The sequence below is a fragment of the Carcharodon carcharias genome, chromosome 28 (genome assembly GCF_017639515.1).
Source record: "Carcharodon carcharias isolate sCarCar2 chromosome 28, sCarCar2.pri, whole genome shotgun sequence".
Taxonomy (NCBI): Eukaryota; Metazoa; Chordata; class Chondrichthyes; order Lamniformes; family Lamnidae; genus Carcharodon; species Carcharodon carcharias.
The window spans coordinates 15,426,612-15,454,277 of NC_054494.1; the positions used below are offsets into that span (position 1 = coordinate 15,426,612).

At 40.1% G+C, this 27,666-nt stretch overlaps 1 protein-coding gene across 2 annotated transcripts in view; it reads left to right on the forward strand.

The window, feature by feature from the left end:
• LOC121270922 (A disintegrin and metalloproteinase with thrombospondin motifs 14) overlaps positions 1 to 27,666 on the forward strand; it is a 185,818-nt gene that overhangs the window by 25,243 nt on the left and 132,909 nt on the right. For both annotated transcript variants that reach the window (XM_041176543.1, XM_041176544.1), the window contains exon 3: positions 4,602 to 4,749. In XM_041176543.1, coding sequence (XP_041032477.1) covers positions 4,602 to 4,749 — 148 coding nt within the window. The remainder of the gene's footprint in view (positions 1 to 4,601; positions 4,750 to 27,666) is intronic.

The window sequence follows — 27,666 nt, forward strand, 5'->3', positions numbered from 1 at the left end:
GCCGCCTTGAACCGCTGCAGTCCATGTGGTGTAGGTACGCCCACAGTGCTGTTAGGAAGGGAGTTCCAGGATTTTGACCCAGCGACAGTGAAGGAAGGTGCTGTCTAAGGAGCCTTGATGAATTCCTGCAGTGCATCTTGTAATGGTACACACTGCTGCGACTATGGTTTGGTGGTGGAGGGAGTGATTGTTTGTGGATGTGGTGCCAATCAAGTGGGCTGCTTTGTCCTGAACAGTGTCAAGTTTCTTGAGTGTTGTGGAAGCTGCACTCATCCAGGCAAGTGGACAGTATTCCATCACACTCCTGCCTTGTAGTTGGAGGACAGGCTTCAGGGAGTCAGGAGGTGAGCCACTCGTCGCAGGATTCTTAGATTCCGATCTGCTTTTGTAGCCGCAGTATTTATATGGCTAGTTCAGTTTCTGGTCAATGGTAACCCCCAGGATGTTGGTAGCGGGGGATTTATTGATGGTAATGCCATTGAACGTCAAGGGGCGATGGTTAGATTCTCTCTTGTTGGAGATGATCATTGCCTGGCATTGTGTGGCACAAATGTTACTTGCCACTTGTCAGCCCAAGCCTGGACATTGTCCAGATCTTGCTGCATTTGGACATGGACTGCTTCAGTATCTGAGGAGTTGCAAATGGTGCTGAACATTGTGCAAACATCAGCAAGCATCCCCACTTCTGACCTTATGATGGAAGGAAAGTCATTGATGAAGCAGCTGGAGATGAGGAACTCCTGCAGTGATATCCTGGAGCTGAGATGACTGACCTCTAACAACCGCAACCATCTTCCTTTCTGCTAGGTATGACTCCAACCAGGGGAGAGGTTTCCCCCTGATTCCCATTGACTCCAGTTTTGCTAGGGCTCCTTGATGCCACACTCGGTCAAATGTGGCCTTGATGTCAAGTGCAGTCACTCTCACCTCACCTCGTGAGTTCAGCTCTTTTGTCCATGTTTGAACCAAGGCTGTAATGAGGCCAGGAGTTGAATGGCCCTGGAGGAACCCAAACTGACCTTCAGTGAGCAGGTTATTGCTAAGCAGGTGCTGCTTGATAGCACTGTGGATGACTCCTTCTATCACTTTACTAATTATTGAGAGTAGACTGATGGGGCGGTAAATGGCCTGGTTGGATTTGTCCTGCTTTTTGTTCATAGGACATAACCTGGGCAATTTTCCACATAGCCGGGTAAATGCCAGTGTTATAGCTGTACTGAAACAATTTGGCTAGGGAGCGCGCAGGTGCTAGAACACAAGCCTTCAGTACTATTGCTAGAATATTGTCATAGGGGGCCAAAGTCTTTGCACCATCCAGTGCCTTCAACCATTTCTTGATATCACATGGAGTGAATTGAATTGGCTGAAGACTGGCATCTATGATGCTGGGGATATCCGGAGGAGGCTGAGATGGATCATCCACTCGGCACTTTTGGCTGAAGATTGTAGCAAATGCTTCAGCCTTATCTTTTGCACTAATGAGCTGGGCTCCTCCATCATTGATAATGGGGATATTTGTGGAGCCTCCTCCTCCTCCAGTGAGTTGTTTAATTGTCCACCACCATTCACAATTAGATGTGGCAGGACTGTAGATTTGCACCTGATACTTGGGTGTGGAATCACTTAGCGCTTGCAGTCACTTGCTGTTTATCCTTTAGCACGCAAGTACTCCTGTGTTTTAGCTTCACCAGGTTGACACCTTATTTTTAGGTGTGCTTAGTGCTGCTCCTGGCATGCTCTCCTGCACTCTCCTTTTAACTAAAATTGATACCCTGGCATGATGGGAATGGCAGATGGGGAATATGCCGGGCCATGTGGTTACAATTTGTGTTCGACTATAATTCTGCTGCTGCTGTTAGCCCAAAGCTCCTCTTGGATGCCCAGTCTTGAGTTGCTAGATCTGTTCAAAATTTATCCCATTTAGCATGGTGCTAGTGCCACGCAACACAATGGAGGGTATCCTCAATGTGTAGGTGGGGTTTTGTCTCCACAATGACTCTGCGTTGGTCATTCCTACTATAAAGAACATATGTTTTTATTTTTGTTGGACTGTGGATTAAAGTTATAATGACTGCAATTTGAAAGACATCTCTACTGGAACAGTGTGAGGGATATATACAATGTTGCTGTCCTGGAACAGAGTGTGCCATGACGACAGGATGGTGCTGAGGAGAAGTCTGGTCTAATGGGGAACTGCCTGGCAACAACGTTTTAATTAGCGTCTGGCCAGGTGATCAGGGTTTGGTGAGAGCAGTGTCGCAGAATAGCTCCTAGCCTGAAAGGAAAAAGATCTAAAACATCTCTCTCCTGTGTGTGTGTAAGATTCCAGTACTTCTACAATAATAGGTGGTTTTTTCTCCTCATTTCTTTATAACCTGCTCTCTCTCTGAAAACCCCTGTCAAGAGGCAAAGAGGAAAATCACTGTTAGACATTGAAAGGCAAGTGCTCAACCAGTGAGCTAAAGACTGAAAGTGCTGGAAGACCACCCCATATCATCAATAAAGACTGAAAGTGCTGGAAGACCACCTCGTGTCATCAACAAAGAACTGAAAGGAATTTGGAAGACATCGATCAAAATCAACACATTGAATTCTGTACTCCAGAATTGGTGCTATTGAACTGTTTTATCCCACCCTTAAAACCCATGTTTTTGTGTGTCTTGTATGTATGTATATAGGGATTTAAGAAGGGGTAGAGTTTAGGTCATAGAGTTAGAAATTAGCAGTTCATACTTCTTTCCTTTGCCAATGGCTAAAGACAACTTGTTCAAGAAACTGTTCTTTACTTATTAAGTTTACAAACCTAGTGCTTGTATTCAGTTAACCTAAATTAAACAATTCGGTGGACTGATCAAACTTTTTCACATTTGTCACTGCTTGGGAGCAGTGGGGCTTGATATTGCAGTGCATTATCCCCAGTGAGTTGTGACTCTACCGATACTGTCATGGACAGATGCATCTACGTCAGACAGGTTGGTGAGGATGAGGTCAAGTATGTTTTTCCCTTTTGTTGGTTCCCTCACCACTTGCCACAGACCTAGTCTAGCAGCTATGTCCTTTAGGACTCAGCTAACTCGGTCAGTAGTGGTGCTACCGAGCCACTCCTGATGATGGACATTGAAGTCCCCCATCCAGAGTACATTCTGTGTCCTTGCTACCCTCAATGTTTCCTCCAGTTTGTGTTCAACATGGAGGAGCACTGATTCATCAGCTGAGGGAGGGTGGTGCTTGGTAATCAGCAGGAGTTTCCTTGCCATTGTTTGATCTGATGCCATGAGACTTCATGGGGTCTGGAGTTGATGTTGAGGACTCCCAAGGCAATTCCCTCCCGATTTGTATATCAATATACCGCCACCTCTGCTGGGCCTGTCCTGTCGGTGGGACAGAACATACCCAGGGATGGTGTTGGTGGTGTCTGGGACATTACCTGTAAGGTATGATTCCATGAGGATGACTATGTCAGACAGTTGCTTGACTAGCCTGTGAGACAGCTCTCCTAATTATGCATTAGCCCCGAGATGTTAGCAAGGAGGACTTTGCAGGGTCGACAGGGCTGGGTTTGCTGTTGTCGTTTTCAGTGACTAGGTCGATGCCGGGTGGTCCATCCAGTTTCATTCCTTTTTTGCTGCCTAAAGTGCCATTCTTTCTATTCGGAATGCTTGACAAATGCTCCCAGCATGCCCCCTGCCTCCCATATTTGCTTCGCCTTTTCCTTGAAGGAGTTCCAATTCATTTGGCACGGTTTCACAGATACTGAAACCCTCCACTATTGCCTCCAGGTGGCTGTTTTTCATCTAGCTGATGGATGTTGACAGTCTATTCAGCTGCGGCAAGTAACCCAACTTTGTTTGATCCTGCCCTTACCTGACCATCTAATATGGACCACTGGATAGCTGGACCACTTGTTGATGTTTCTTGTCCTATCCCAGGGCGTTGATGCCAATTATACCACCCCTAATGCTGTTGCCGCACCTGAGAGCTGCAATTTCTAACCTGGAACTTTATGTATGCCTCAAAAATGCCTCAATTTGACAGCTTTATCCACCAGATTGTTTTGAAGAGTTGTGACAGTCAGCTTCTAAATGGAGTGCCAGTGCTGCCTAACCAAAGCAAGCTACTAAATTATTTCTCCAGCAAAGCACAAACTGTAGAAAAACTACTCATTGTTTTCTAACACTGATCTTTCGACATGGCTGACAGGAATGGCTTATAGTAAACAAAAAGCAATCGATGTTAAATCTGTGGTAAACTTTGATTTTCTGTTCCTCGTATGTATTTTATACATACTTATTCAAACATATACTAAAGGTAATATTAGAATAAACATTTGAAGATTAAATTATTAAATATAATCAATTTTCCACTATTACAATCTCACTGTTATTTGACCTACTAATCAGCCTGCTGCAAGAAATAGTTTGCAATGAATGGGGGAGAAGTCAGTGAAAATTTCTTCAGCTGCTGACTGTTAATGGCAAGATAGAGGACAATGTTGATATTTTCTATACACTTTGGAAAACTGTATGCAAAGACCTCCTCCTCTTAATTTATACAGAAACATTACCCTAAATTATGTATAATTCCCTCTTTATATTTAATAGGCTGGATTGATTCGGGCAGACACTGGCGAGTTTTTCATTGAGCCGTTGGAAAAAGGGCAGCAGGCACTGGAGGAAAAAGGTCGTGTTCATGTGGTGTATCGTAGGTCATCTGTCAAACAAGCAGTACCAAAAGATCTACATGTTGAAGGTATTGAAAGGACTAATAGCTCTGAAAGTTTCAACTAAAGTAAAAAAAAAATTATGAACTTGTTAAAAACAAAAGTCTTGGTTATATTATTAAACTCAGTGCGCTCTCCATACTGCATACTAACATTGCACAATATTAAGTACTTTTTTTAAGACTAATTTTATTATAGTGTTTGCATTCTGCATCCTTTAAGTTTTTAACTTATTTGTACATTTTAGTGGAAGCCCATTTGCCTTTGCATTGTAATATATTTTATTTTAAAAATTCAGAAGAGTTTCTCTCCTGAATTGAAATAGTATATGCAATTTTTCCAAATGTTAAAGAAAATCCTGTAAATTGATAGTTTAAGGCACTGCTTAGCAATTATGTGACCGACTTAACTAACATAACTTGCCTATGTAGGCTGCCACAGCCTGTTCATTTTGATGCTTAACATTCCTGTGTGGTATGTTGCATTCTTTAAGGGTATTTCTGCTTGACTTCTGTTCATCTTTTTATACACAAAGGGTTTCAATGAAAAAAGAAAAATTAGGAAATGAAATATTTGGACACTCTTGAAATCTCTTTTGGCTTAGCATCCAGTTTTTTGTCTGAATGCACCTCAATGAAGTGCATTAGGAAGTTTGGTTTGTTAAAGGCATTGTTATAACAGGCAATCTTTGGGTGAAGATTGGTGATGTTGCTCAGCGTAATTTTTATCTCATCAATTGGTGTACATTGCAAGGCCAGATATCCTGTAGAAATGGGACACAAATAGCATTTTATTAAATATGAAATCTTAAAGCCAATCTCCTGAGACTATACTCTGTCCAATCCAGTTATATTTTCATTAACTTGTGTAAAACTCACTTGAGATGAGCATGCCAGGTATGATGAATTTATATACAGTCAGCATCTAAGAATGCTTAAATATCCTTTGGCTTTACTATTAAGGTTTGAATTCAAATCCTGACTTTGGCTGAAATCCAAACTTGGCAATCCACGATGGACGGGGTATCGGTCAGTTCATTAGAGCTCTGTTTCAGGACAGGGGGTTGGTTAGCTCAGTTGACTGGACAGCTGGTTTGTGATGCAGAGTGACGCCAGCAGCGTGGGTTCAATTCCTGTACCAGCTGAGGTCATCCATGAAGGCCCCGCCTTCTCAACTTCTCCCCTCGCCTGAGGTGTGGTGACCCTTAGGTTAAACTCACCACCAGTCATCTCTCTCTCATGAGAGAGCAGCTGAAGGTCCTCTGGGACTATGACAACTTTCATTCATATTTCAGGACAGAAAATAATGACCAGGAAGTTTGTTCCAAATGCAATTTCTGTTGACTTCATAACATTTACCGGAGTGTAAGGCTGTGCATTATTGCAGATTAATATTTGTAAAGATAAATATTTGGATAGCAAAGCCACTGAGAGAACTTACAAGAAAAAGAGAATTAGTCTTGCATTTGCTCTGCTTATTTGTTGCTCCACCTGTGAACTGATTACTTTGATCTTGGGGACTGACATGGATTAAACTGTAATACATAACAGTTATCTGCATGGTTCTGTGATTTTCCATAAAAGGAGACATAATGAACAAATAATATAATGTTGGACATTTAAGGCAGCATGTGGCAGGCTAACCTAGAACTTGAACCTAGAACTTTCTGATGAGAAGGCACTTATTGTACTAATTGTACTAAGATGGTAGCCCTAGATTTGAAATGTGTTTTGCGCAATATTTAATTTAGGAAGCCTTGATAACTTAGTTCCATATAATTGTTATCTACATAATATGCACATTATTATGCTTTATTTTTAATGTTAGACATCTATTGTATCCTTTTTGTATGATTTTGAAAACCAACTGTTCTTCATTAGCAATAGCCTTTGTCATCAGTTGATCCTGATGTATTGCCACATTTCATGATGGAAAGCAAGTGAAATAGTAACAGATGCTGAGAGTGGAAAATATGGGAAGCCTCCCTGATTTTTGGGCTTTTGCAATTATTGGCTCACATCCAATTTGAGACCACACACATCTGTAATCCATACCTCATCATTCATCAGTTTAAAGATTAGACTGTATAAGAACTCAAATTATACTGTTCTTAGACTTTTTAGCGACCAGTTTGGGAATGGTTGTAAACTGCTAAGTTTAGTTGGTTATTAATATTTGTAGCTTTGTTCTTTCACTATTTCTTCCTTCTCCCAAACTGCCTTACTTCAGTCTTCTTTATAGTGTAATCCATGATGAGCTGACACTAGGTCTACCTGTCAGAACCACTCATAGCACCCTTCTGAAAAGGGGCACTTTTGATCTCACTATCTTAACCTACTTTATTTTCTCTCCAAGGTCCCAGAGCTAGTCATTGACATCCATACGCCTAGTTTTCTCTGTTTGAGTTCCGACATACTTACAGCACTAAGCCCTCTAGTCCTCTGCCCTCTTGACCTGTACTTTTTATGTTGTGTTGATAATTCCTTTCATCTCTCCAGCCTCTCCTCTGTGGTTTCTGAAGTTACAGTATCTCATGTTTGCACTCGCACTGTTTCAAATACAGTCACTATATCTCCTCAAGAGTTTGTCGTTTATGTCTTCACAGGACAGACGTGCCACAAAATTCCTTTATTAATTCATTCCTGTTTATTATCTACGCATTGCCCCATCAGTACCACAATCTGCAAGCATGGTAGCAACTTCTGTTTGCACAGATATGCCAGTGGTACTTGATCCTACCTCCTGTGCACCACTATTGATTCTAGGCCTGCTGTTGTACTACATAATCACAGAATTGTTACAGCACAGAAGGAGGCCATTTGGCCTGTTTGCACCGGCTTTCCAAATAAGCAATTCACTTAGTGCCATTCTTCCCATTGCTCTATGCATTCTTCCTTTTCAGAAAACGGTCTAATTCCCTTTTGAATGCTTCAGTGCATTCCAGACCTTAACCATTCACTGAGAGAAAAAGTTTTTCCTCATGTTACTTTTGCTTCTTTTACCAATTGTATTAAGTCTGTGCCCTCTCGCTCTTGATCCACTCATGAGTGGGAACAGTTTCTCCTTATTTCCTCTGTCCAGACCTTCATTATTTTGAATACCTCTATCAAATCTCCTCTCAACCTTCTTTTCCCTAAGAAAAAGAGCCCTAACTTCTCCAGTCTATCTTCATAACTGAAGTTTCTCATCCCTGGAACCATTCTCATGAATCTTTTCTGCATTCTCTCCAATACCTTCTCTATGCAACTAGTAATTTAAAATCAAGTACTGGGTCCTAAAACTTAATGTTAACAGGATCAAAACAAGTTTTTCTGGGTTTTGATTTGCGCTTTTGGCTTTGACTTCGTCAATCTTCCAGGTTCTGTTCACACTAAACCATGCCGTTCTGTTCATTTCTGAGCTTAGCTTTCAAGTCCATATCTGGTTTGTTATTAAGGCCTCCTTAAAAATTGTCTGTTTACTTCATCTCCACAGCTGCTTGAAGCCCTGATTCATGCCTCCATAAGCATCAGCTATTCTAGACCCCGATGATCTGGTCCTCCCCCACACATAATTATAAATGGCCATTACCTCTGTCCTTGCCAAACTTCCTGTGCTCAAGTGAATTAATTTCAGGAACTTTATCTTCTGTCTTCAACCCCCCGCCCATGGCCTTTCTCTATTCTACCTGGCAGATTTTGCCAGCCCTACAACCTTCATACCCCCGACTGTTTGTCTGTTTCGCATGTTTTTTCACTTCAACATATGAAGAAGAAAGAATATTCATTTACATAACACCATTCATGTCCTTGGAACACCTGAAGCTTCACTGCCTATGAGTTGTTTTTGAAGTGTAGTCATTGTTGTTATATAGGCAATCACACAGGCAATTTGCACACAGCAAGGTCCCACAAACAGAAAGTGATATAAGAACACAAGAAATAGTAGCAGGAATAGACCATATGGCCCTTCGAGCCTGCTCTACATTTTTCCAGTTTGATTATGGCTGATGACCTTCCTCAAATCTGCTTTCCTGCGCGCTCCCCATATCCCTTGATTCCATGAGAGACCAAAAATCTATCCATCTGAGTTTTGAATATGCTCAATGATACAGTATGTATGTGTATATATATCTGTCTTGAAGGTGTTTATTAAAGGATAATTGTAAGTCAAGACACTGGTAAATAACCTCAGCTTCTCTTCAAATAATATCAGCCTGGAGGGACCGCAATTACTTGTCTTATCCAAAATCTCTGACAATGGAATGACTCCTTGGTATTGCGCTGTATATTATGTCAAGTGCTTAAGATATAGAGGAGGCTTCAACCCACCATCTTGTGACTCAAAAGGGCAAATTGCCAATGGGCTAAGCTGATAGCTAGAAGCCAATCTTTCTTGTGTCTCTACCCTCTGGAATTTTCTTTCAAAGCCATTTTCCCTTGCTCCCTCTCCCAGCCTTCAAAAGTATCTGAAAAACCTATATCTCAGATTGTGGCTTCTGTGTTATTTCCTCTCTTTCCCCACTCCCCTCCCCCATCAATTCCTTAATTTCCTGTTTGGTCTCGACCTCTCCCCATCATAATGTGCTCTGAAATATTTTCCAAAGTGAGGAAGCAAAACATAAATGTAAGTTGGTGCTGAGGGAACTGGTCCAGACAGCACTTCCTTTCTTCGAGATGCTGCACTGTGCTGCCTTACACTAATTACTCGATCTAGAATTCCCCCAGCGACAACAAGAAGTTCAAGTAACAGTTGAAGCTGAGATTTAAGCCTATAATTTTCTGTGTTAAATCAAATACAACCGATCTGCTTATGTACAAGACTTTTTTTTATCAGCATCAAGCATTCCCAGGCCTGTTCTCTCTGTACTCTGACCCCAAATTAAGAAGAGCTTCCTTGATTGAAGCAATATAAAATTTTCCATTGCTGGCATTGGCCATTATAACCTGTCAATCGAGATTGACAATTTAGTATTGCAAACTCTTGCTCATTAGATAGTGGGCTTCACAGTACTGAAAATATTTTAAATGATATCTCTTTTCTATCCAAACTAGACTACATGAGGATTCATCCACAGTGTAGGAAGTGTGGAACGGGCTAAGTCACCAGAGGCTGCATCAGTGTTGATACATGCTGATCCAGTTTGCTTCCACTATTCTAACCATATTTGTTCATCTGCTGCTACTCTTGTTTGTACATTCTGATTTTATAACACAGTACACCAAAACAACCCTCCTAAGAAGTGTTGAGCAACACCATAATTCAATATAGGTGATAGGAGGCTATAGTGTTCAAAGTGAAACCCGTCTGACTGTCAAAACAGTCCATGAATCTATTTCTTGCAGATGAAAATGAAATGTGCCTGATTTTGAAAAAAGATATGGGGCATAATTTTTAGGTCGGCGGATCCGGGATCGGCCAGGGAATTGCGCCAACCGCAATTAGCCCCCGACCAAAGCTCAGCGCTGCTGGGGTGGGGACGGAGGAGGGTAGGTGCTGACGTCAGCGTAGGCACAGGCGAGTCCTGAAGGCAGAGAGCTTCCTCAGGGAGCTGAAGACTTGAAAAGCATTAAATAGAGCTTTTCAAATCAGGAGAAAAATGTCCAAGCATCACAATCAGTCACCGGAGCATCTATGTGATAAAAATGCTGTCCATAGATTTTTCTTTTTCTTTCATTTAATAATAGAAACCTCATCCCGCCCTTGGATGAAGTTTCATGAAAAATGCAAAGTTTGCCTGTCGATTCGCCCATCCGCCACCCACGAGGTTGGACGGACCACGAAAAATCAGGCACAGATGCATCTTTAATATCCTTGTGATTGGCCTCTTTAATTGTTGGCGGGTGTGCTTCCGAATTCTGCGCGCCTCCCTCCCCCCGACCAGAATATTGCATGACGTTGGATGACATCGGGATGCTCGCCCGGCATCATCTCGTGCGATTTTGCGTCCCATCGGGTCGTAAAATTCTGTCCATGGGCCTGATTTTTGAATTTATGTGCATATTCTCTTAGTAAGAGAAATGCTGTCCAGTTTATGATATGATTGAGTTAATTGACTGAACAGTGAAATAGTGCATTATTTTATCAAATTCTTTCATGACACTTTAAATGCACTTAGCATTGCTTGATTTTTAAATGTAGTGGTGAACATATGCAATGTCGAACAAAGGAACAGCTATATAATTTGCAATTGAAGAGTTTTGGCAGGTTTACAAGGGTTTCATTCATAAATGTAGTCACAAATAGTTATGTGTAACTGAAAAACCAGAAAGTGGGAATTATTTCAATTTTGTGTTCCTCACTTGTTATCTTAAAATCATGGCATTAACTTAACACTGTGCCTACTCTAAAATCATGTAAAGCTTTTTTGTTTAAAAAGTTGAAATTTTCATTTCTAATCTTCGCTTTTTGTTCTTTTCCATGATTTAAAGAATTGTTTATGAATGTGTTTTAAACAAGTTATTCCTTCATCAATTTTGATACCTGCATTGAATTTGATACCTGAAAATGGAAAAAAGTATTTTCTCCCTGTTCTGTGAAAATACTATGACTAAATTGTTGTCTATTTAATTTTATGGAGCAAAGAAATGATGTCAGTAGTACATGCAAATTGATGGTGTTTATTCCTGTTGCCCTGACTTAGAGTTAAGATGCCAGACTTTTCCTAGAAGAACCTTTCTTTTGGAGTGTATACATACATGTGTGGCCAAATTTTTATTGAGCAGAAGTACAATTGCATATGAGGAGTTGAGGGAACCATGAGTTCTCAATATGGGTGAAACAATTGACTCTTTCCCCCACCCCCGGCCAGTATTTGGGCCTGTGCTATTGCCTGTGATTTCTTGATCAGAAATAACTTTGCAGTAATAGAATATATACTTTAAGTTAAAAACAAAAAAACTGCGGATGCTGGAAATCCAAAACAAAAACAGAATTACCTGGAAAAACTCAGCAGGTCTGGCAGCATCGGCGGAGAAGAAAAGAGTTGACGTTTCGAGTCCTCGAAAGGGTCGAAGAGTCATGAGGACTCGAAACGTCAACTCTTTTCTTCTCCGCCGATGCTGCCAGACCTGCTGAGTTTTTCCAGGTAATTCTGTTTTTGTTTTATATACTTTAAGTTGTACTTGAGTGAATGGATCTCTGGTTTGCAAATTCTGACATTGGGCAAACATGATAATAAATCTTTGACATTGATCAACCAAAAATCCAATTACTTAAGGGGCATGGAAGGAATCGTTACATGCCTTTAACCATTTTGTAACTCTGAATAGAGCCTAATCTTAATTCATTGTTGCTCGATTAGGTTATTGGTGAAGCTGAAAAAAGATTCACAAGAATGATGCCAGAACTGAGAAAGATATGCTTATCAGGAAAGGCTGAACAGACTGGGGCTCTTTTCTTTGGGACCGAGAAGGCTGAGGATGAACTAAAAGAGATCTTTAAGATAATGAAAGCATTTAATAGGATAGACGAAAAAATGTTTCCACTTGTAGGAGTGAGAATACTAGGGGTTCATAAACCCAGTAGGGAATTCAGGGGAAACTTTTTCACTCACAGTGGTAAAAATGCATTAAGGAGCACGCTACAGTAAGGAGTAGTTGAGGCAAATAGCATAGATTTATTTAAGTGGAAGCTGGATAAGTACGAGGGAGAAAGGATATCCCATTAGGGACCGATGAAGGGCATTGGGAGAAGGCTCATTTACAGTATAAATGCTGGCATAAACCAGTTGGGTCGAACGGTTGTAGACACTGCGTAATATGATGAAATTTACTTAAGGCCTAATCTTGCTGGAAAAATAATGGCATGTTCACACCTTTGTTATTGATGCACAGATTGGTTAGAAAATTCAGGAATTAAGAGATGTGGGTGAGTTGCGATCTCCACAACATGTTTATTTATTTACCCCATTCCGCTGTTTGCTTTGTACAAAAGGAATCTTGCCCTTAAGCTCCCCACCATTTTTAAGAACTTGCTGGATTTCCACTTTAATTACCCATTGAACTCACCACAGATAATTAGTGTTGTAAGTTAAGTACAAGTACCTTTATAATGATGTGATAATTGTTAATGCATTGCTAATCTTTCATTTCTGCATGTTGTAAATTCTTCTTTGAGATTTCAAATGTTTTAGGTTTTAATTTTTTTTTGCATTTCTTTTCTGTCCTCTTTTTCTCTCTCTCAATCCAATCTTTCTTTCCCTCTCTTTTTCTATTTCTGTATCTTATTTGACTCTTAACTCCCCAACTTATCTGTCATTTCTCTGCTCCTTTTTGCAAACTTTAAATCTTACTAATTCAGGAGATAGACTATTGGTGCCGCAGTTCACTAAGGTCCCAGATGCCCTATTATCAAGTTCACACTTCTAGCAATTTGCAACACAAGTTGCTTTAGAGCTGAAGCGTGCATCAAGTGCACTGCTCCACTGAGTTTTGGCCCAGTGTTATTTCATTCCTTCATTTATTTTAATTGCTTAATTTGAACTATTGGCTAACTTGATTTTGTTGAAGTAAGAAACTGCTGTGGATTAACAGGAGTAGGCTATTGTTACTGTGTACTATGCTGGAGCATCAGTCACAGTCAGGCAAGGCCTTAATCACACTATACTAAAAGCCGATGCAGTGATTTAAAAAAAAATTGTTTTTAAAATGTGTTAATTGAACTAAGAGTAATGACCGTCCATTGGGTGTAAGGGGGAGAGATACAGATGTGCATATATTGCTGTATACTGGAGTAGATACAATAAGCTTGCCACTGTATCTTACGTTAGTACATTTTTCAGAATGCACACATTGCACATGGGTACAGATGCAACTTTACATGGAGGAAGCCGTTGTGTTGAACTGACACAAGTGAAGACACATCCTAAATGAAAGTATTAATCACAGTGTAAGGGACACTACCTGTGATTGAATAGTCCAGAAACTTGCTACTTCACCCAGGGGTGTGAGCTGCCACCATTTTCAAGAGCCATTCTGCATGAAAATTTAGTTTGGAAGACTAGAAATGCCTGAAAGGGAGAAGAAGATGCTGAACAGAGAAGTAAGTAAGAAAAATAAATGTATTTTACTTTTCTAATTAGAGAGAATGTTCTGAGGATGAAAGAAGACACTGTAAACAGAAGCAAGAAAATTAATTCTGCAGCAACTGGTAAATTCTCTAGCGAAACCATTCTATATAAAACTGCAGCTGTTATCATCGTGATCTGAAAAAAATAAATTTGAAGGAATTGATAATATACTTTAAAAATAGAAGCACATTTATGCAATGTTGCAATAATTCTATTTATCATTGCAGCAGAATGTGCCAAGAATAGAAAGTTGTATTTGTGAATGAGATTGTTAGTATTGATTTTTGCATTAAAATGCATTCCTTTGTTTTGTTCACAGACTTGCAGAATTATTGGCAGGCATGCTTGGGAGGATTATCGACTCGAAAGATCCTGCAAAAGATAGCATTGTGTATCATCTCAGCCACAAAAAACTGGATGCAGACTTCTTAATTCCTGCAGAAATGCATTCTTGAGCTCAGAATGGTAATCTGCAGCAGAATCATAGAAGGATGTCATGGCCTTCTGTAACTGTGATGAACAGGTTCACTGGAGAGGCAATTGGCTCTATCAGTGGTGTCCATCCCAATTATATTATGCAATAAGTTATATTGATGTGTATCTGGATGTTGCCAAACTGTACATTGGCATGAATATTACTAGTGCCCTGAGAGGTCAGCCCACATCCTCATCCAGGAGGCTCTGGGACAGAAATGAGAATGTGGCACAGTCAGCGCCTGTTGCTCAAGGTTAACTTGTCACCAAGTCTTTAAATCCTCTGACTTGAAAGATGTGCTTTTAAAGAATATCCTGTGGAAGACACAATGATGGGTGCAAGATCTTCCCACTGCTCAACTGCACAGTGGCACTGTGGAGGGCATGTGACCAATGTTTGGTTCTCCCTTGTCAGGGGACACTCCCTTATGCTTGGCCACTGTCCTCCTTTTGAAATGGTCATGGTCTTAACAGGGATGGTGGAAATACTTGAAGACAAATTGTTTATGGACACATAAAAGGGTATTTTTTTTTTTTTGGCGCACATTGAGACATAACTGTAGGGGAGAAAGGACAAATGCATATATTATTTACTTTAAGTACTGTTGAGGAATATGGATGCAGGACTCTCTTCCTGTGGATAATTGTTTAAAAATTGCTTTCAAGGTACTGTTATTGATAGTTCCAGATAACCTGAGAAAGTTGATTTCAATAACTTTAAACTGTATTGCACACATGCATACCAAACCCCTGAGACTCCAAAAAAAACCATGTTCGTCTCCCGCAGCTTCGCTGCTTTGTCGTATTTCTTACGTTATATCTACTTTCTGTTTTTCTCTGTCGCTTCAATATCATTTACTCACTAGGAATTCAGATGCTGTACACAGCTATGATAGATGTGCTTCAATTTCAAATCCATCTTTAGATCTTAATTGTAAATAAACCTTAAAAATCTGAGAGCATCTGTTGATTAATGAAGAAGATTACTGTTGAGACTGTAATTTTCTTGCCTTTATGCATGTTTGCCTTATTGAGTTAGTAACATTAATTTTTTGACATAAGTATCTTTAAAGCATTATGGGAAGAATTTTCCCGTTGACGAGCAGGGGCAGGGCCCATTCGTCGATGCGTAAAATGACGCACGGTGACGTTGGGCAGGTGCCCCGACGCCACCATGCCTCATTCAGATTTTCAGTTCGGCAGGCGTGCAGCCAACTCGGCTGCGTGCCTGCCGAACTGTCAAAGCCCTATTAAGGCCATTTAAAACCTAATTAATTCAATTCAATGAGCTGCCCACCCAACCTTAAGGTTGGCAGGCAGGCAAAGAGCCCAGGCGGCCTTTGTGTTTTTCATGAAACCTCATCCACGGGTGGGGTGAGGTTTCATGAAGTGATTTAAAATCTAATAAAAGCTTATACTTTTATTCTTTGACATGTCTCAACTCATATGATAGTGTCACATGAGGGGACATGTTTTAAAAGTGTTAAAAACCTTTATTTAACATCTTAGCACTGAAACAAATCTCCCTGAGGCACCTCCGTGCCTTGGGGAGATCTCTATGCACGAAAGAGCGCAGGAGGAGTGTCACGCTGGGCCGGCATTAAATGGCTTGCCCACGTAAAATGGTGGCGCATCCCTGATCAGGGGCGTCCATCGGGTTCGCGCCCGTCCCCGCACAACCCTCCCGACAGGGGGAGATTTCTGGCCTATGTGTCAGAATATTCAGTATCGTCACCTTGGCAGGAAATAGGTACACTTAGTACCATCCAACTGCCCAAAGTTAGGACTTTCAGTGTAAATTGAACAATATTAATTTTAAGCGTTAGAATTCATAACACATGCACATATTTCTGATAGATCTGTTCTAAAACGTTGCCCAGATCTCCTCCCCTCTACATTTCTCCTTTTGTAGCAATCAGTTACAGGTGTTATGCTCATGAACCATTTGGTGTAAATGAAGAATGATTCTTATGCATATGCTGGAAAATGTGCAAGCCATTACAGAACAGAGTAACATAATGCCAAAAGGATGGTGAATTATATCATAGTAATTCCACTTAATGTGAAGATATGGTATTCCGGGAATGCTTAATGCTTTATTCTGTCAGGGTCTTTGATAACATTGTTTCTGTTTTATTTTGTTTTCTGTATTGTTGAATGGATTGTTTCAAAGTGTGGGCATTATTCACAATAAAGGTTTTGAGATAATAAGGCTCACTTGTATTTTATTTTCACTCTTCCTCTTTTCTCCTAAAGCAGTCAATTCTTTACCCTCTTACCTCTACCACCTCCCATAATTGGCCACCCTCCACACGTGAGATTAGACAGTCTTGGTAGACATTTTAATTGTGGGGCACGCTGTCCATGCCTAACATCTGATCATGTGCACTTCCTGCAGGAATTGAGCAAGAACACTCAGAATCAGGATTCTTGCCTGTTTCTTTCCCAGCACCTGATATTGGGGCCTGACAGCAACTGTAATGCTTTCATCATTATCTCAGCTTTGGTCAGAGTGGGAATCTAACTTGAGGCCTCTCTGTTTCTCTCTGTGAACCAACTGAACCATCATGGGAGTAAGATTAGTGAAATTTTAATTCAAAATACTTTGCTGACCATACTTGCATTACTACATCTATTAATCACCATGGCTATCCTTATTTAGTTATGTGTGTGTCAAAAATACAAGTAGTCAACGTAGTTATATCCAAAATAAGGGCAAAACTTGAGTGGTTTGTAGACATCGTAATACTGAGATGAAAACCTGCATCAATCTTTCAACTTTGTTTACAAAATGAAATACAGCTTCCGTATTGGTCTTGTTTCTATTTGAGTTGTTTTTTCTTTTAATGCCTCCTTAATATTTGCTGCTAAGCTTTGCCATGATGCTTTGAATTATACCTTAATGGTGTATGAGCAGTTATAGCCATTATGTAGATAACATGTGGTTACTCATCAATGATTGGTACCAGATTGTTTTAAAAATAACAAATGTGCTTCTCACTTTTTCTCTCTCCCGGTTGACTAAGGGCTACTAATTTCCACTAAGTTTACATTCTGCACTTCTGTAGACATATTCTGCAAGTTTTGAGCTACAGTTCTACATGGAAGCAAAAACTGAAAATGCAAGTTGTGTTAAGTCCAGGCAGTTGTGATGTTTGGAGAGATGCAGGGCAAAGAGGTTTTTGGTTAACAGCAGAAAAAAGGCAGCTCCTATTCCATATTATCTCTGTTGGAAGTAACCCAAAACATTAGAAGAATGGGTAATGGGTTAGTTTTTTGTCCCTTCCCTCAGACTTCCTAGTTATTTCCTACCACCAGTACTGAGAATATGGGCATAATACAAAAAGCAATACTGTCATCAAAAGTAGCACTACCTGCTACCAGCTGTGGATTGGGTTATAGATTTGTCGCCAAGATCAACTAGCACTGCTGTGTGTAAAAAAAAAAAACAATTTTTTTTTAAATTGCAAAAGATTAGGTAGATGCAAGTAAATTAACAATAAGGTAATGGTTCAAGAAGAGAAGCTAAGGAAAATGGGAAAATACAATTTATTCTGGAAAACCAAAGGGCTGCAGTATATGGATCAGTGAATGACTGGCAATTGTGTGTACATTCTAATCCTGGACTAGTAAACCAGACTTCCCTTTAAAATTATTGTTCTAATATTAATTGTCTTGTGTATATTAGATTCATTATATCTGTGTTAAGATATGTGAACTTGTGATGAAAAACTGTTACACCAGGAACATCTGATACATTAATATTACTTACTTACTTAGACTTAGTTCCTCCAGCCCTATGTGGGATAATGGGCAGCAAGACTGCCATCAGCACTGGTCCATCGCTCTGGCCCAGATGGTGTCCCGCTCTTGAAGGTCCGTCCCCCCCAAATGTACTTCACCAGGTCTTTGGCTGGCCCCAACGCTGTCTTCCACCCCAAGCCTGGTCGATAAAGGAGGTGGTTGGGTGTGGGGGTAGCACCCCCACCCAGTAAAAACCCATCACTGCTAGAAAAAGAGCCAGAATTAGCCATACCAGCAAACTTATGGACAATATTTTAAAAAGAGAGGCAGTGGCTCCTTGCAGGTAAGAGCAGAAGTTGTGATGCAGTTGAAAAATGTGTACATGAAGGCTGGACCTGGGAGCCGAGATAAGAGAAAATAAGGTTACTTTCACTGCTTCATTTAGATTAGAGGAACTGTTTGATCAGAACCAACTGTACGGTGCACAGGGGTGTTGTTGAGGGTTTGGATGAAGTTGATTCTGGTGACTCTACATCATCAAGACTGTTGTAAGCAAAGCTGAGGATGTTATGCAAAAGTGAGCTATTTTGGTGAAGACTGTGCCCGTGGAACTGGAGTTGTTTGGGAATTGCTGCCTGCTGAAGATCGGTGGCTACATCCTTGAAGGAAAGGAGTTAGAATTCTACCTGAGGAAGCTTGAGAGCTTTGAAGGCCTTTGTGGCTGAAATTCGTGCCATAAATGTTGAATGGACTGTTCAATAAATCCATGAGATTTGTCTTTGCTGTATCTCCTATTTAAGATTTAAATTAGTTTATATTGACCACAATTTGCCTATAAATTCATGTTTAAGTTATGTTGATTTTGGGTTTGGTTGTTATAAAATTGAAATCTTGTCCATTGATTTTCCCATTGGGGTTGTTCAGCAAATTGAGTTTCTTTGGTTTGTTGGTCTCCATGGAAATCATACATAACCTGTCATCATTCTTGGTTGATTTTGTTAACAAATGTTTGTCACAATTTTGCTGTTTTTATTAAACATGTCTGATCATACGTTTTTTTATTTTTGCAACTTCACTGTTTGATTGGTTTGCCCCTCTGGCAGTTGTCATTTATAGTTTTTTTTTTAAATCTAAAGACTCTATGTATAGTTCACAACTGCTGAGGTATCATTATGACATAAGGATTTTTCCTGATTGAGGCATCATGATTCAGGCATCATCAGGATTTTTCAGGTCAACAGTGACTGGTCCCAAAAGGACACTAGCACATTAATGTATTTCTGTTTATACCTCTTACTCAAACTGTTATACTTGAGATTTAAATATGACAGTATCGTCTTATCTCAGCTGTGCCTTTTGGGGAGCTGCCCAATGTGCCTCATGTTGGATTGATTTCAGTGCTGCTGAGTCCTGACTGCTGGGGAGGGGAGAGTTGGGAAAGCATTGAAGCTTTGCGAATTAGTAGCCTAGGGCTATGAGAGTTTCCACTGTGCTGTTTCATTAGAAATAAAGAAGTTGGCCAGGTTCTGGCCATGTTGATTTTTTTTCTTCATAGTGCTTCTGTTAAAAATTATGTTCAGCCCTTTTTTGAATTCTGCAACTGTGCAGTTCACCACAAAAATAACTTGTCTGCAGAATTCAGCCTGCTCCAAAAACAAAACAGAAGAAAAATGCTTTTCCCCCTCCCTACATCTTAAGACCCATTCATTTATTAACCCTGTTAGGAAATCATTTTTCATTGTTATATGATATAGCTGTTTGGACACTACTTCTCCTGTGAAAAAACAATTGGCCACAACCATATTAAGTCATTGAGCTCTGAAAACCCAGCTTATTTTTTAAAATATGCAGGTCATTTTTTTACTAAATAAAATTACGAAATAAATGTAAGCCATATGATCACGGAATCCTTCCTTTAACCTCTGCCTATACACCTATCTCTCTAAAACCGCTCTTAAAACCCAGCTGTTTGACCAAGCTTTTCGTTGCTCCCTCTAATAATGTTCTTTGGCTTGATGTCGATTTTTGACTGATTTATACTTGTGTGAAGTTCTTGAAGGTTTTTCTACATTAACAGTGCTTATAAAAGCAAGCTGCTGCAGCTTCTGCACTCTTGCTGTGCAGTGTATAGGCTAAAGTGCCAGAGTAAATTAATTAGCCTTTAATGCATTGATCACTGGATGTACACTTATGTTTCATATCACTTCCATAAGATAGAAAGTACCACACCTGAAGCCCACAATGTTTAGGCTGACACTAAAAGAAACAGTTTGAATCCCTTGTTATTGTTATAAATTTTAAATAAGTTTCTGGATGCTATGATGCGTAACCCACAAGGAGCTTCCCTCAATCTTTGCGCATGCAGCGACATAATCAAACACATAACTAAAAAGCATGAGTAAATTCACCAATCTTGTATTCCTGGGGGAAGGAGAAGGCTTCGCAAGAAGTCTGTGTTGTGGCCCCGTCTCTCAGCCAAGTTCACTTTGAGTAACAGCTACCCAATCAGTCAATTTTCCCTTCTGAAGCCTCCCTCCTTTAATGTAGAAACAGGACCCTTTGAAAAAATTATTTCTTCTGCATGGTCAGGCCATTACATAAATTGCTTTTAATACTTATGTAGGTGATGATTGAAATGTGTTGGTCATCTAATGGCTTGTCTTTGAAAGTCTGGGCGTTTGAAATTGAATCAGCATTTGGAGAAATCAGAATCATCTGTTCCATTGTGTATCTGATAACTTTTCAAGTAAGCAGTTCCAACCACTTAACTCTTTCCTGAACAAAGAGATTGGCAGTTTTCCCATAGATGCAGTGTTTGTGGCCCTCTGGTGAGTTTTGAGAAGACCTTTTAACCCTAGTTGCTCTGTAACTATTTGAAGATGGAAATTTTCCAATTTGATACAGAGGGTTAATTATGGTGTCATGGAGTAGGTACATGAAAGTAGCAAGAAGTTTGTACCTTTGTTAATATGTCTTTGAATTTTAATCAAGAAAACAATGAAGCGAGACAAGTAATAATGGGGTTATTTCCAAAGTTAATACATCAGAATCATTTGGATTGTTGCTCTTTTTCCTTTTGCCAGTATTATTAACCAACTGTTGTCTGTTGGTAAAAAGAACTAATTCTGTATTACATATGTGCTGTGAAAATTAATGCAATGCATCTTATACCAAAGACTGTCTCTATAAAGAAGTCATGTTCATGCTATGCAACTATTGTCAGTATCAGCAAGGCAATAATGAATTTGATTTGAAAGTTGTTACGATTTCTTTAGGGACCGATAACTTTTTAAAAATAAACAAATTTCTGAGCAACCCACAGAACCCAGAAAACCAAATGCCAAGATTTCACATTTTAAAACTTTTACTGAAACAAACATACCAAAATCAACATCGATCAAGCATCACTTAATAGGCAACTAATACATCGGACTAAAGAAAAAGTACCTCTGCATAAATTATATAATGCCACCGAAATGTGTCTTACGAAACACTTTTAAGCAAAGTCTTGCTTCTGGCAGACATGTAGCATTACAGGAACAGTATCCCCATCCATGCCAGCTCTCCAGCAGGCTTACTTCTCCCTGCCACGCGAGGTTGAAACTTCCAGCATTCTGTAGCAGTTGTTTCACTCAGCTTGAGTTTTCTGGATCCAATTATCATCAAGACATACCTCGGCAACTCTCCGTTCGTTAGATCACCAAGAGCCCCGACTTTTTCTTTTCCCTTCCTTTTTAACAGAAACTGAACTCTCACAAGCATCCTGTTTGGTTGTTAACAAAAGTAGTTCACCTGCTTCCCCACAGCAGTAGGCTCTTTGTTTTCCCATCTCCAGCAGCTGTGCTTTTTCTGAGATATCGTGAAAAAGTGTTAAAACTGGCAGCTGACACTTCAATGGGCTTCTCTAAGTTCCTCTTCCCACGGCAACTGGGTCGCATGGGCATGTCTTCGAGCAGGTGTTTATCATGAGTTGAGCATCCCCTTTTCAGCATGCCCTGTTTCACCTCCTGTTAAAGAGGGCATCCTAAAACCTAACCATCCTGTAAAGTTCAGCATTCATGACAAAGTTGCTTTAAATGCCTATATAAAATATGAAGTTTGTCCAAAGTTTGATGCAAAGATGGTCATTCTGCTCAAAATTAATTGGACTCCCTGGGAAAGTGCAAATTGAACAGTTAACATTTTGTACCTGGAGTTGCCCTTCATTCTAATGTCTTTGCTCCAAAAAAGCATATTGCTGAAATGAAGAAAGCAGAGGATATCAGCATCTTGCATTTGCAGTGGACAAGGCCAATTTGTCGCACTGGAAATGGCTCAGCTTCAGCCAGTGCAGGCACCAGGTAGACTGCATATGGCTATGTATCTAGTAAGTGTGTACAGCAGTGTGACTTCTATGCATTAAAATTATATATAATCTGATTGTGGCATCAACTTTGCTTTCCTGTCTTCTGCCTATATCATTTGTCAATCAAGAATCTATCTAACTCAGCCTTAAAAATATTCAATGACCCTGCTTCCACTGCTTTCAAGGAAAGAGGATTTTCAAGGTGCTAAGGGATCTTAATGGAGTAGGTAGAGGTAGAATTATTTTCTTATCTGGGTAGCCTCATAACATCTGATGGGAAAGTGATCAGGAAATGTATAACATTTACAAAACAAAACTTCAGAAAAATGGCAGACCTCTTTAGAAATAGGAACATCTCCATGGAAAGCAGACTGAGATTACTAAAATGCTACATCTGGTCAATGTTACTATGTGGATGTGAAAGTTGGAATATAAGCAATAATGTGGTTTCTGAGACGGATTATGAGGATTAGTTGGACAACACACAAAACTGATCAGGAAGTTTTGAGGACAGCAGGCACACTAGAAGAACTCTTGCAAATGATTACCCAGAGCCAGCTACAATTCTTTGGACTCAAACGTAGAGAGAAACATTTGGCAGTGATTGCTAAAGTTGAGGGTAGCAGCACAAGAGGGAGATGAAGGCGAATAGATACAAGATTTGAGAATAACACCAATTTGTTGGCTGCTATCAAAGCCTGTGAAAGTTGGAGAGCCATGATCACTGACATTTTAAAACCTGGCACCTGAAGATGCTGTTGAAGGTAGAGGAAAATTTCCCTCTGACCAGCAGGTCAAAAACTAGAGGTCATGGATTCAAAATCATTGGCATAAGATCTAGGGGGAAGATGAGAATTATTGGGATCAGGACTACTCTACCTGAAAAGGTGATGGGAGCTGATTTCATAAACTGTTTTAAAGATTAACTGGACATGTACTTAAGGATGAGGAACTTATAGGAGTACAGACAAAGCAGGGGCATGGAGCTAAGCATGACTATGCTTTCAAAGAGGCAGCACAAGTATGATGGGCTGAATGCCTTCCTCCTGTTCTATAGGTTTCAGTGATTTATAAAAGAACATTTGAACGTATCGATTACACCTAGTTTCTACTTTCAAGGAGATAACTTTAAACGCCTATACTTATATAATCTATTAAAAAATCTTGAGAATGCAAGCATTTTCTATCTATAAAACTGTTTTGTAAGATCTCTCTGATCTTTGGACTCTTGGCGTGGTTTATGCTTATTGGCATGTGTGACCTGTTTTCTCTTAGACAGACTGTAGTCATACTCTGGCACTTGCTTAAAACAGGTTTATTAATACTGCAACTAAACAGGTTATGCAGCAGACATGTTGCTCCTGAGCATGGTGTGTTCCAACCTGTGTCTCTGTCAAGTCAAACATCTGACTGACTGATGTCAGTGAGACATCATCATCTATGTCATACATTAGCATATCCATTTTGTTGACCCTGACACTACATAAGCCTTTTGTCAGCCTTTTCCATTAGAAATTTCCAGATAAATATTTAAAGAGGAAGCAGTATATGTAATCTTGTCCTATTGTAATTGTACCATTCTGCCAGAAGAGGCACTGTAGTTCCTGAGCTTTGCAACTCAGCTTCTCGGCCTGTGTCCCAGAAAAGCACTTTATGTTTGGAAAAGCACTTTGTGCTCTGAAAAGTACTACCCTGCTTCTCAAATATAAATAATTTCTTTTTAAAAATTGTTCTCCGGCTGAAGGCATCTCTAGGAAGATGTGCGTTTATTGCCCATCCATTATTGCCCTTGTGGTGGTGTTGGGCCTTCTTGAACCTGCATCAATGTAGTGAAGGTGCCCCCTCAATGTTGTTTGATGTTGTTTGACTCAGCCTAATGAAGGAACAATGGCATATGTCCATGTCAAGATAAGGAGTGACTTGGATAAGATAGCGTTTCCGTGCACTTACTGCAACCCATGTCCTTCCAGATAGTGGAGGTTGGGGTTTAGGAGGTGCTGCCAAAGAAGCCTTGGTAAGTTTCTAATGATAGTGCACAACACTGACATATTGGAGCGAGTAGATGTTTAAGCCAGTGGATGCTGATCAAGGGGCTGCTTGACTCTGGATAGTATCAAGCTTCTTGATTTGCTGGAATAATACCCACCCAGGCAAGTAGGAATATTCCATTACACTTGCTACTTGTACCTGGTTGGTAATTGGGTTTGGGAAGTCAGGAGATGAGTCACTTGTCATCAAATACCCAGCCTCTAATCTGCTCTAAAAGCCATTTATGTAGCTTACCTAGGACAGGTTCTGGTCACTAATCGCACCCATGATGTTGGTGGTCATGGACTTGGTGATGGTAATGCCATGGGGAGCTTGTTATGCACTTTCTTGGAAATGGTCATTCCCTTCCACTTGTGTGGTATGAATGTTACTTACCTGAATTAGCCCAATTCTGGATCTTGCCCAAGTCCTACTGATGGGCATTGGCTACCACTTAACTGAACAACAGCAACTTGGCATTTACATAGCACCTTTAACATAGTTCAGACATTCCAAGGCACTTAACATGAGTGTTATCAAATTGACACCAGGCCACATTACGAGATATTAGAGCAGATGTGGCTGGAAGCTCATCCAGGGTTCTGATAAATTATGAATGGAGCTGGACACTGCGATCATCAGTGACCAGCACAAGTTCTGACCTCGAGATTGAGGGAAGGTTATGGTGAAATAGGTGGATAATTGGGCTTGGAATGATGCCCTGAGGACCTCTTACAGAAATATCCTGGAGCTGATAAAACTAGTCTCCATTGACCATAATCAGAAATAATGCACTGTAGGACTTGATGCACATAAGTGTTTCTGACTGACACTTTGGCAGCCAAATATGAAAAAAATCCCACTTGCCTGATGGCTTCCCAACATATGCCCCAGAATGAAGTTCTTCTGATGTGTAGCCACTATTGTAACATAGGGAATCATAGCAGCCAATTTGCAGACAGCAAAATCCCTCGTCCAGCTATGGGATAATTATTGTTTAATGATCTTGGCCAGGAAAGCAGGAGAGCTCATGTACCATTCTTTGGATAGTGCCATTGGATCTTGTACATCCAGTTGAAAAAATAGCTCTGACTTTGGAATACTCCTTCAGTCCTACGCTCCACTGTCAGCCTAGGTCACTAACACCAGTGACTTTGCCAAGTTTGACACTCAAGAACACACTTCTTATATCCTGTTCTTTGCAGGGACATAATTATGGTGTTGTTGCCCAGTCAGTGGCAGAGTACAGCCTATGTTCAGTGTAATAGCTTTATTAATTGTTTGCTTTAGAAAGTAATATTTGGTTTCAAATGAAGTATGTTATGTAGTCTTTTATTCAAAGACTGTGCTGAGATGGCAGTTATTTAAATTTAGTACAGGATCCATTTCCCTCCCCCCACCCCCCAACCCCCCCTTAAATAATTGGAAATCCTTCCTGTTGGTGTCAGTTGTAGATCAGTGGGTAGAAGTTTCACTCCTTGAATCAGAAGGTCGTGGTTTTAAGCCCCACCCTGGAGACTTGGGCACATAATCCACGCTGACACTCCAATGCGGTAATGAAGTATAGTTGCACTGCCAGAGATGTCAGCTTTCAAACAATAATCCAAACCAAAATTAATTGATATTTGGAAAAATACAGGCTAATAAATGAAAATCACTGATTTGTCGGAGGCAAATAATGTTTGACTAACTTGATCAAGTTCTTTGATGAAGTAATGGACAACATTGATGAGAATAATGGAGTTGATGTGTATATGGACTCTCAAAAGGGACTTGACACGGTACTACACAATAGATTTGTTAGCAAAACTAAAACCCATAGGATTAGAAGGTCATTGGCAGCATGGATACAAAATTGGCTAAGGGACAGAAAGCTGACAGTAGTGGTGAATGGTTGTTTTTCAGACTGGAGGGAATATATCATGGTGTTTCCCAGGGTCAGTTTTGAGGCCACTGCTGTTTTAATACATGTTAATGATCTGGTCGAGGGTATATGGGGCATAGGCTCAAAGTCTGCAGCTGACTTGAAATGCAGAAATGTTGTAAACAACGAGGAAGATAGTGACAAACTTGTGAAATGTGCAGACACTAGGCAGATGATATTTAACACTGTAATATGAAGTACTATATTTTGTAGGAAGAATGAAGAGGAAATATGAACGTGTTGATAAAATTTTAAAGGGGTTGGGCGCTGCAAGATGTACATCCACAAACCTTTGCGATAGATCAACTTGAGAAGGCTATTGAAAAAGCAAATGGGATCCTTGGCTTTATTGTTAGTGGAATAGAATACAAAAGCAAGAAAATTATGATAAACCTTTATAAAACATTGGTCAGACCTCAGCTGGAGTCTTATGTTTAATTTTGGGTACCACACTTTAGGAAGGGTGTCAAAGCCTTGGAGATGGTGTAGAAGAGATTTACTATAATGATACCAGGAAAGAGGGACTTCAGTTATATGATGAGACTGAAGAAGCTGGGGTTGTTCTCTTTAGAAAAGAAAAGACTAATAGGAGATTTGACAGAAGTGTTCAAAATCATAATTACCTGGAAAAACTCAGCAGGTCTGGCAGCATCGGCGGAGAAGAAAAGAGTTGACATTTCGAGTCCTCATGACCCTTCAACAGACAGTTCTGTTGAAGGGTCATGAGGACTCGAAACGTCAACTCTTTTCTTCTCCGCCGAAGCTGCCAGACCTGCTGAGTTTTTCCAGGTAATTCTGTTTTTGTTTTGGATTTCCAGCGTCCGCAATTTTTTGTTTTTATCTCTGTGTTCAAAATCATGACCGGTTTTGATAGGGTAAAAAAGGAAAGACTGTTTCCAGTGATAGAAGGATGGATAATCAGAGTTTAAAAGTTAATGCTGAAATAATCAGAGGCAACATGAAACAGTTTTACGCAGCGTGAGATACTGTGATCCAGAATTCACTCCTGAAAGAGTGATAGAATCAGATTCAATTGTAACTTTCAAAAGGGATTTGAATAAGCACTTGAAAAGAAAAAAAAAGTTGTATGGACATAATTGGATAGCTCTACAGACAAGCTAGCACAGGCAAGGTGGGCCAAATGTCCAACACCTGTGCTGTTTCATTTTATGATGCTGTTGTAAGAATTTGAAGGGCCCTGAACATTTTAGACTTTTCATTCAAGTAGTTAATGTAATGGTTTGTTGCAAAAATATTGGTGCAGTAGTTAATATCTAGATGGAGGATATCAGCTACTGAGTGCTGCTCCCCAAATAATAATTAGTCACAAAGAGAGCTTACATTTCTGTCTGAGAGTCTAGGATATTGGTTGTCAGATTGAT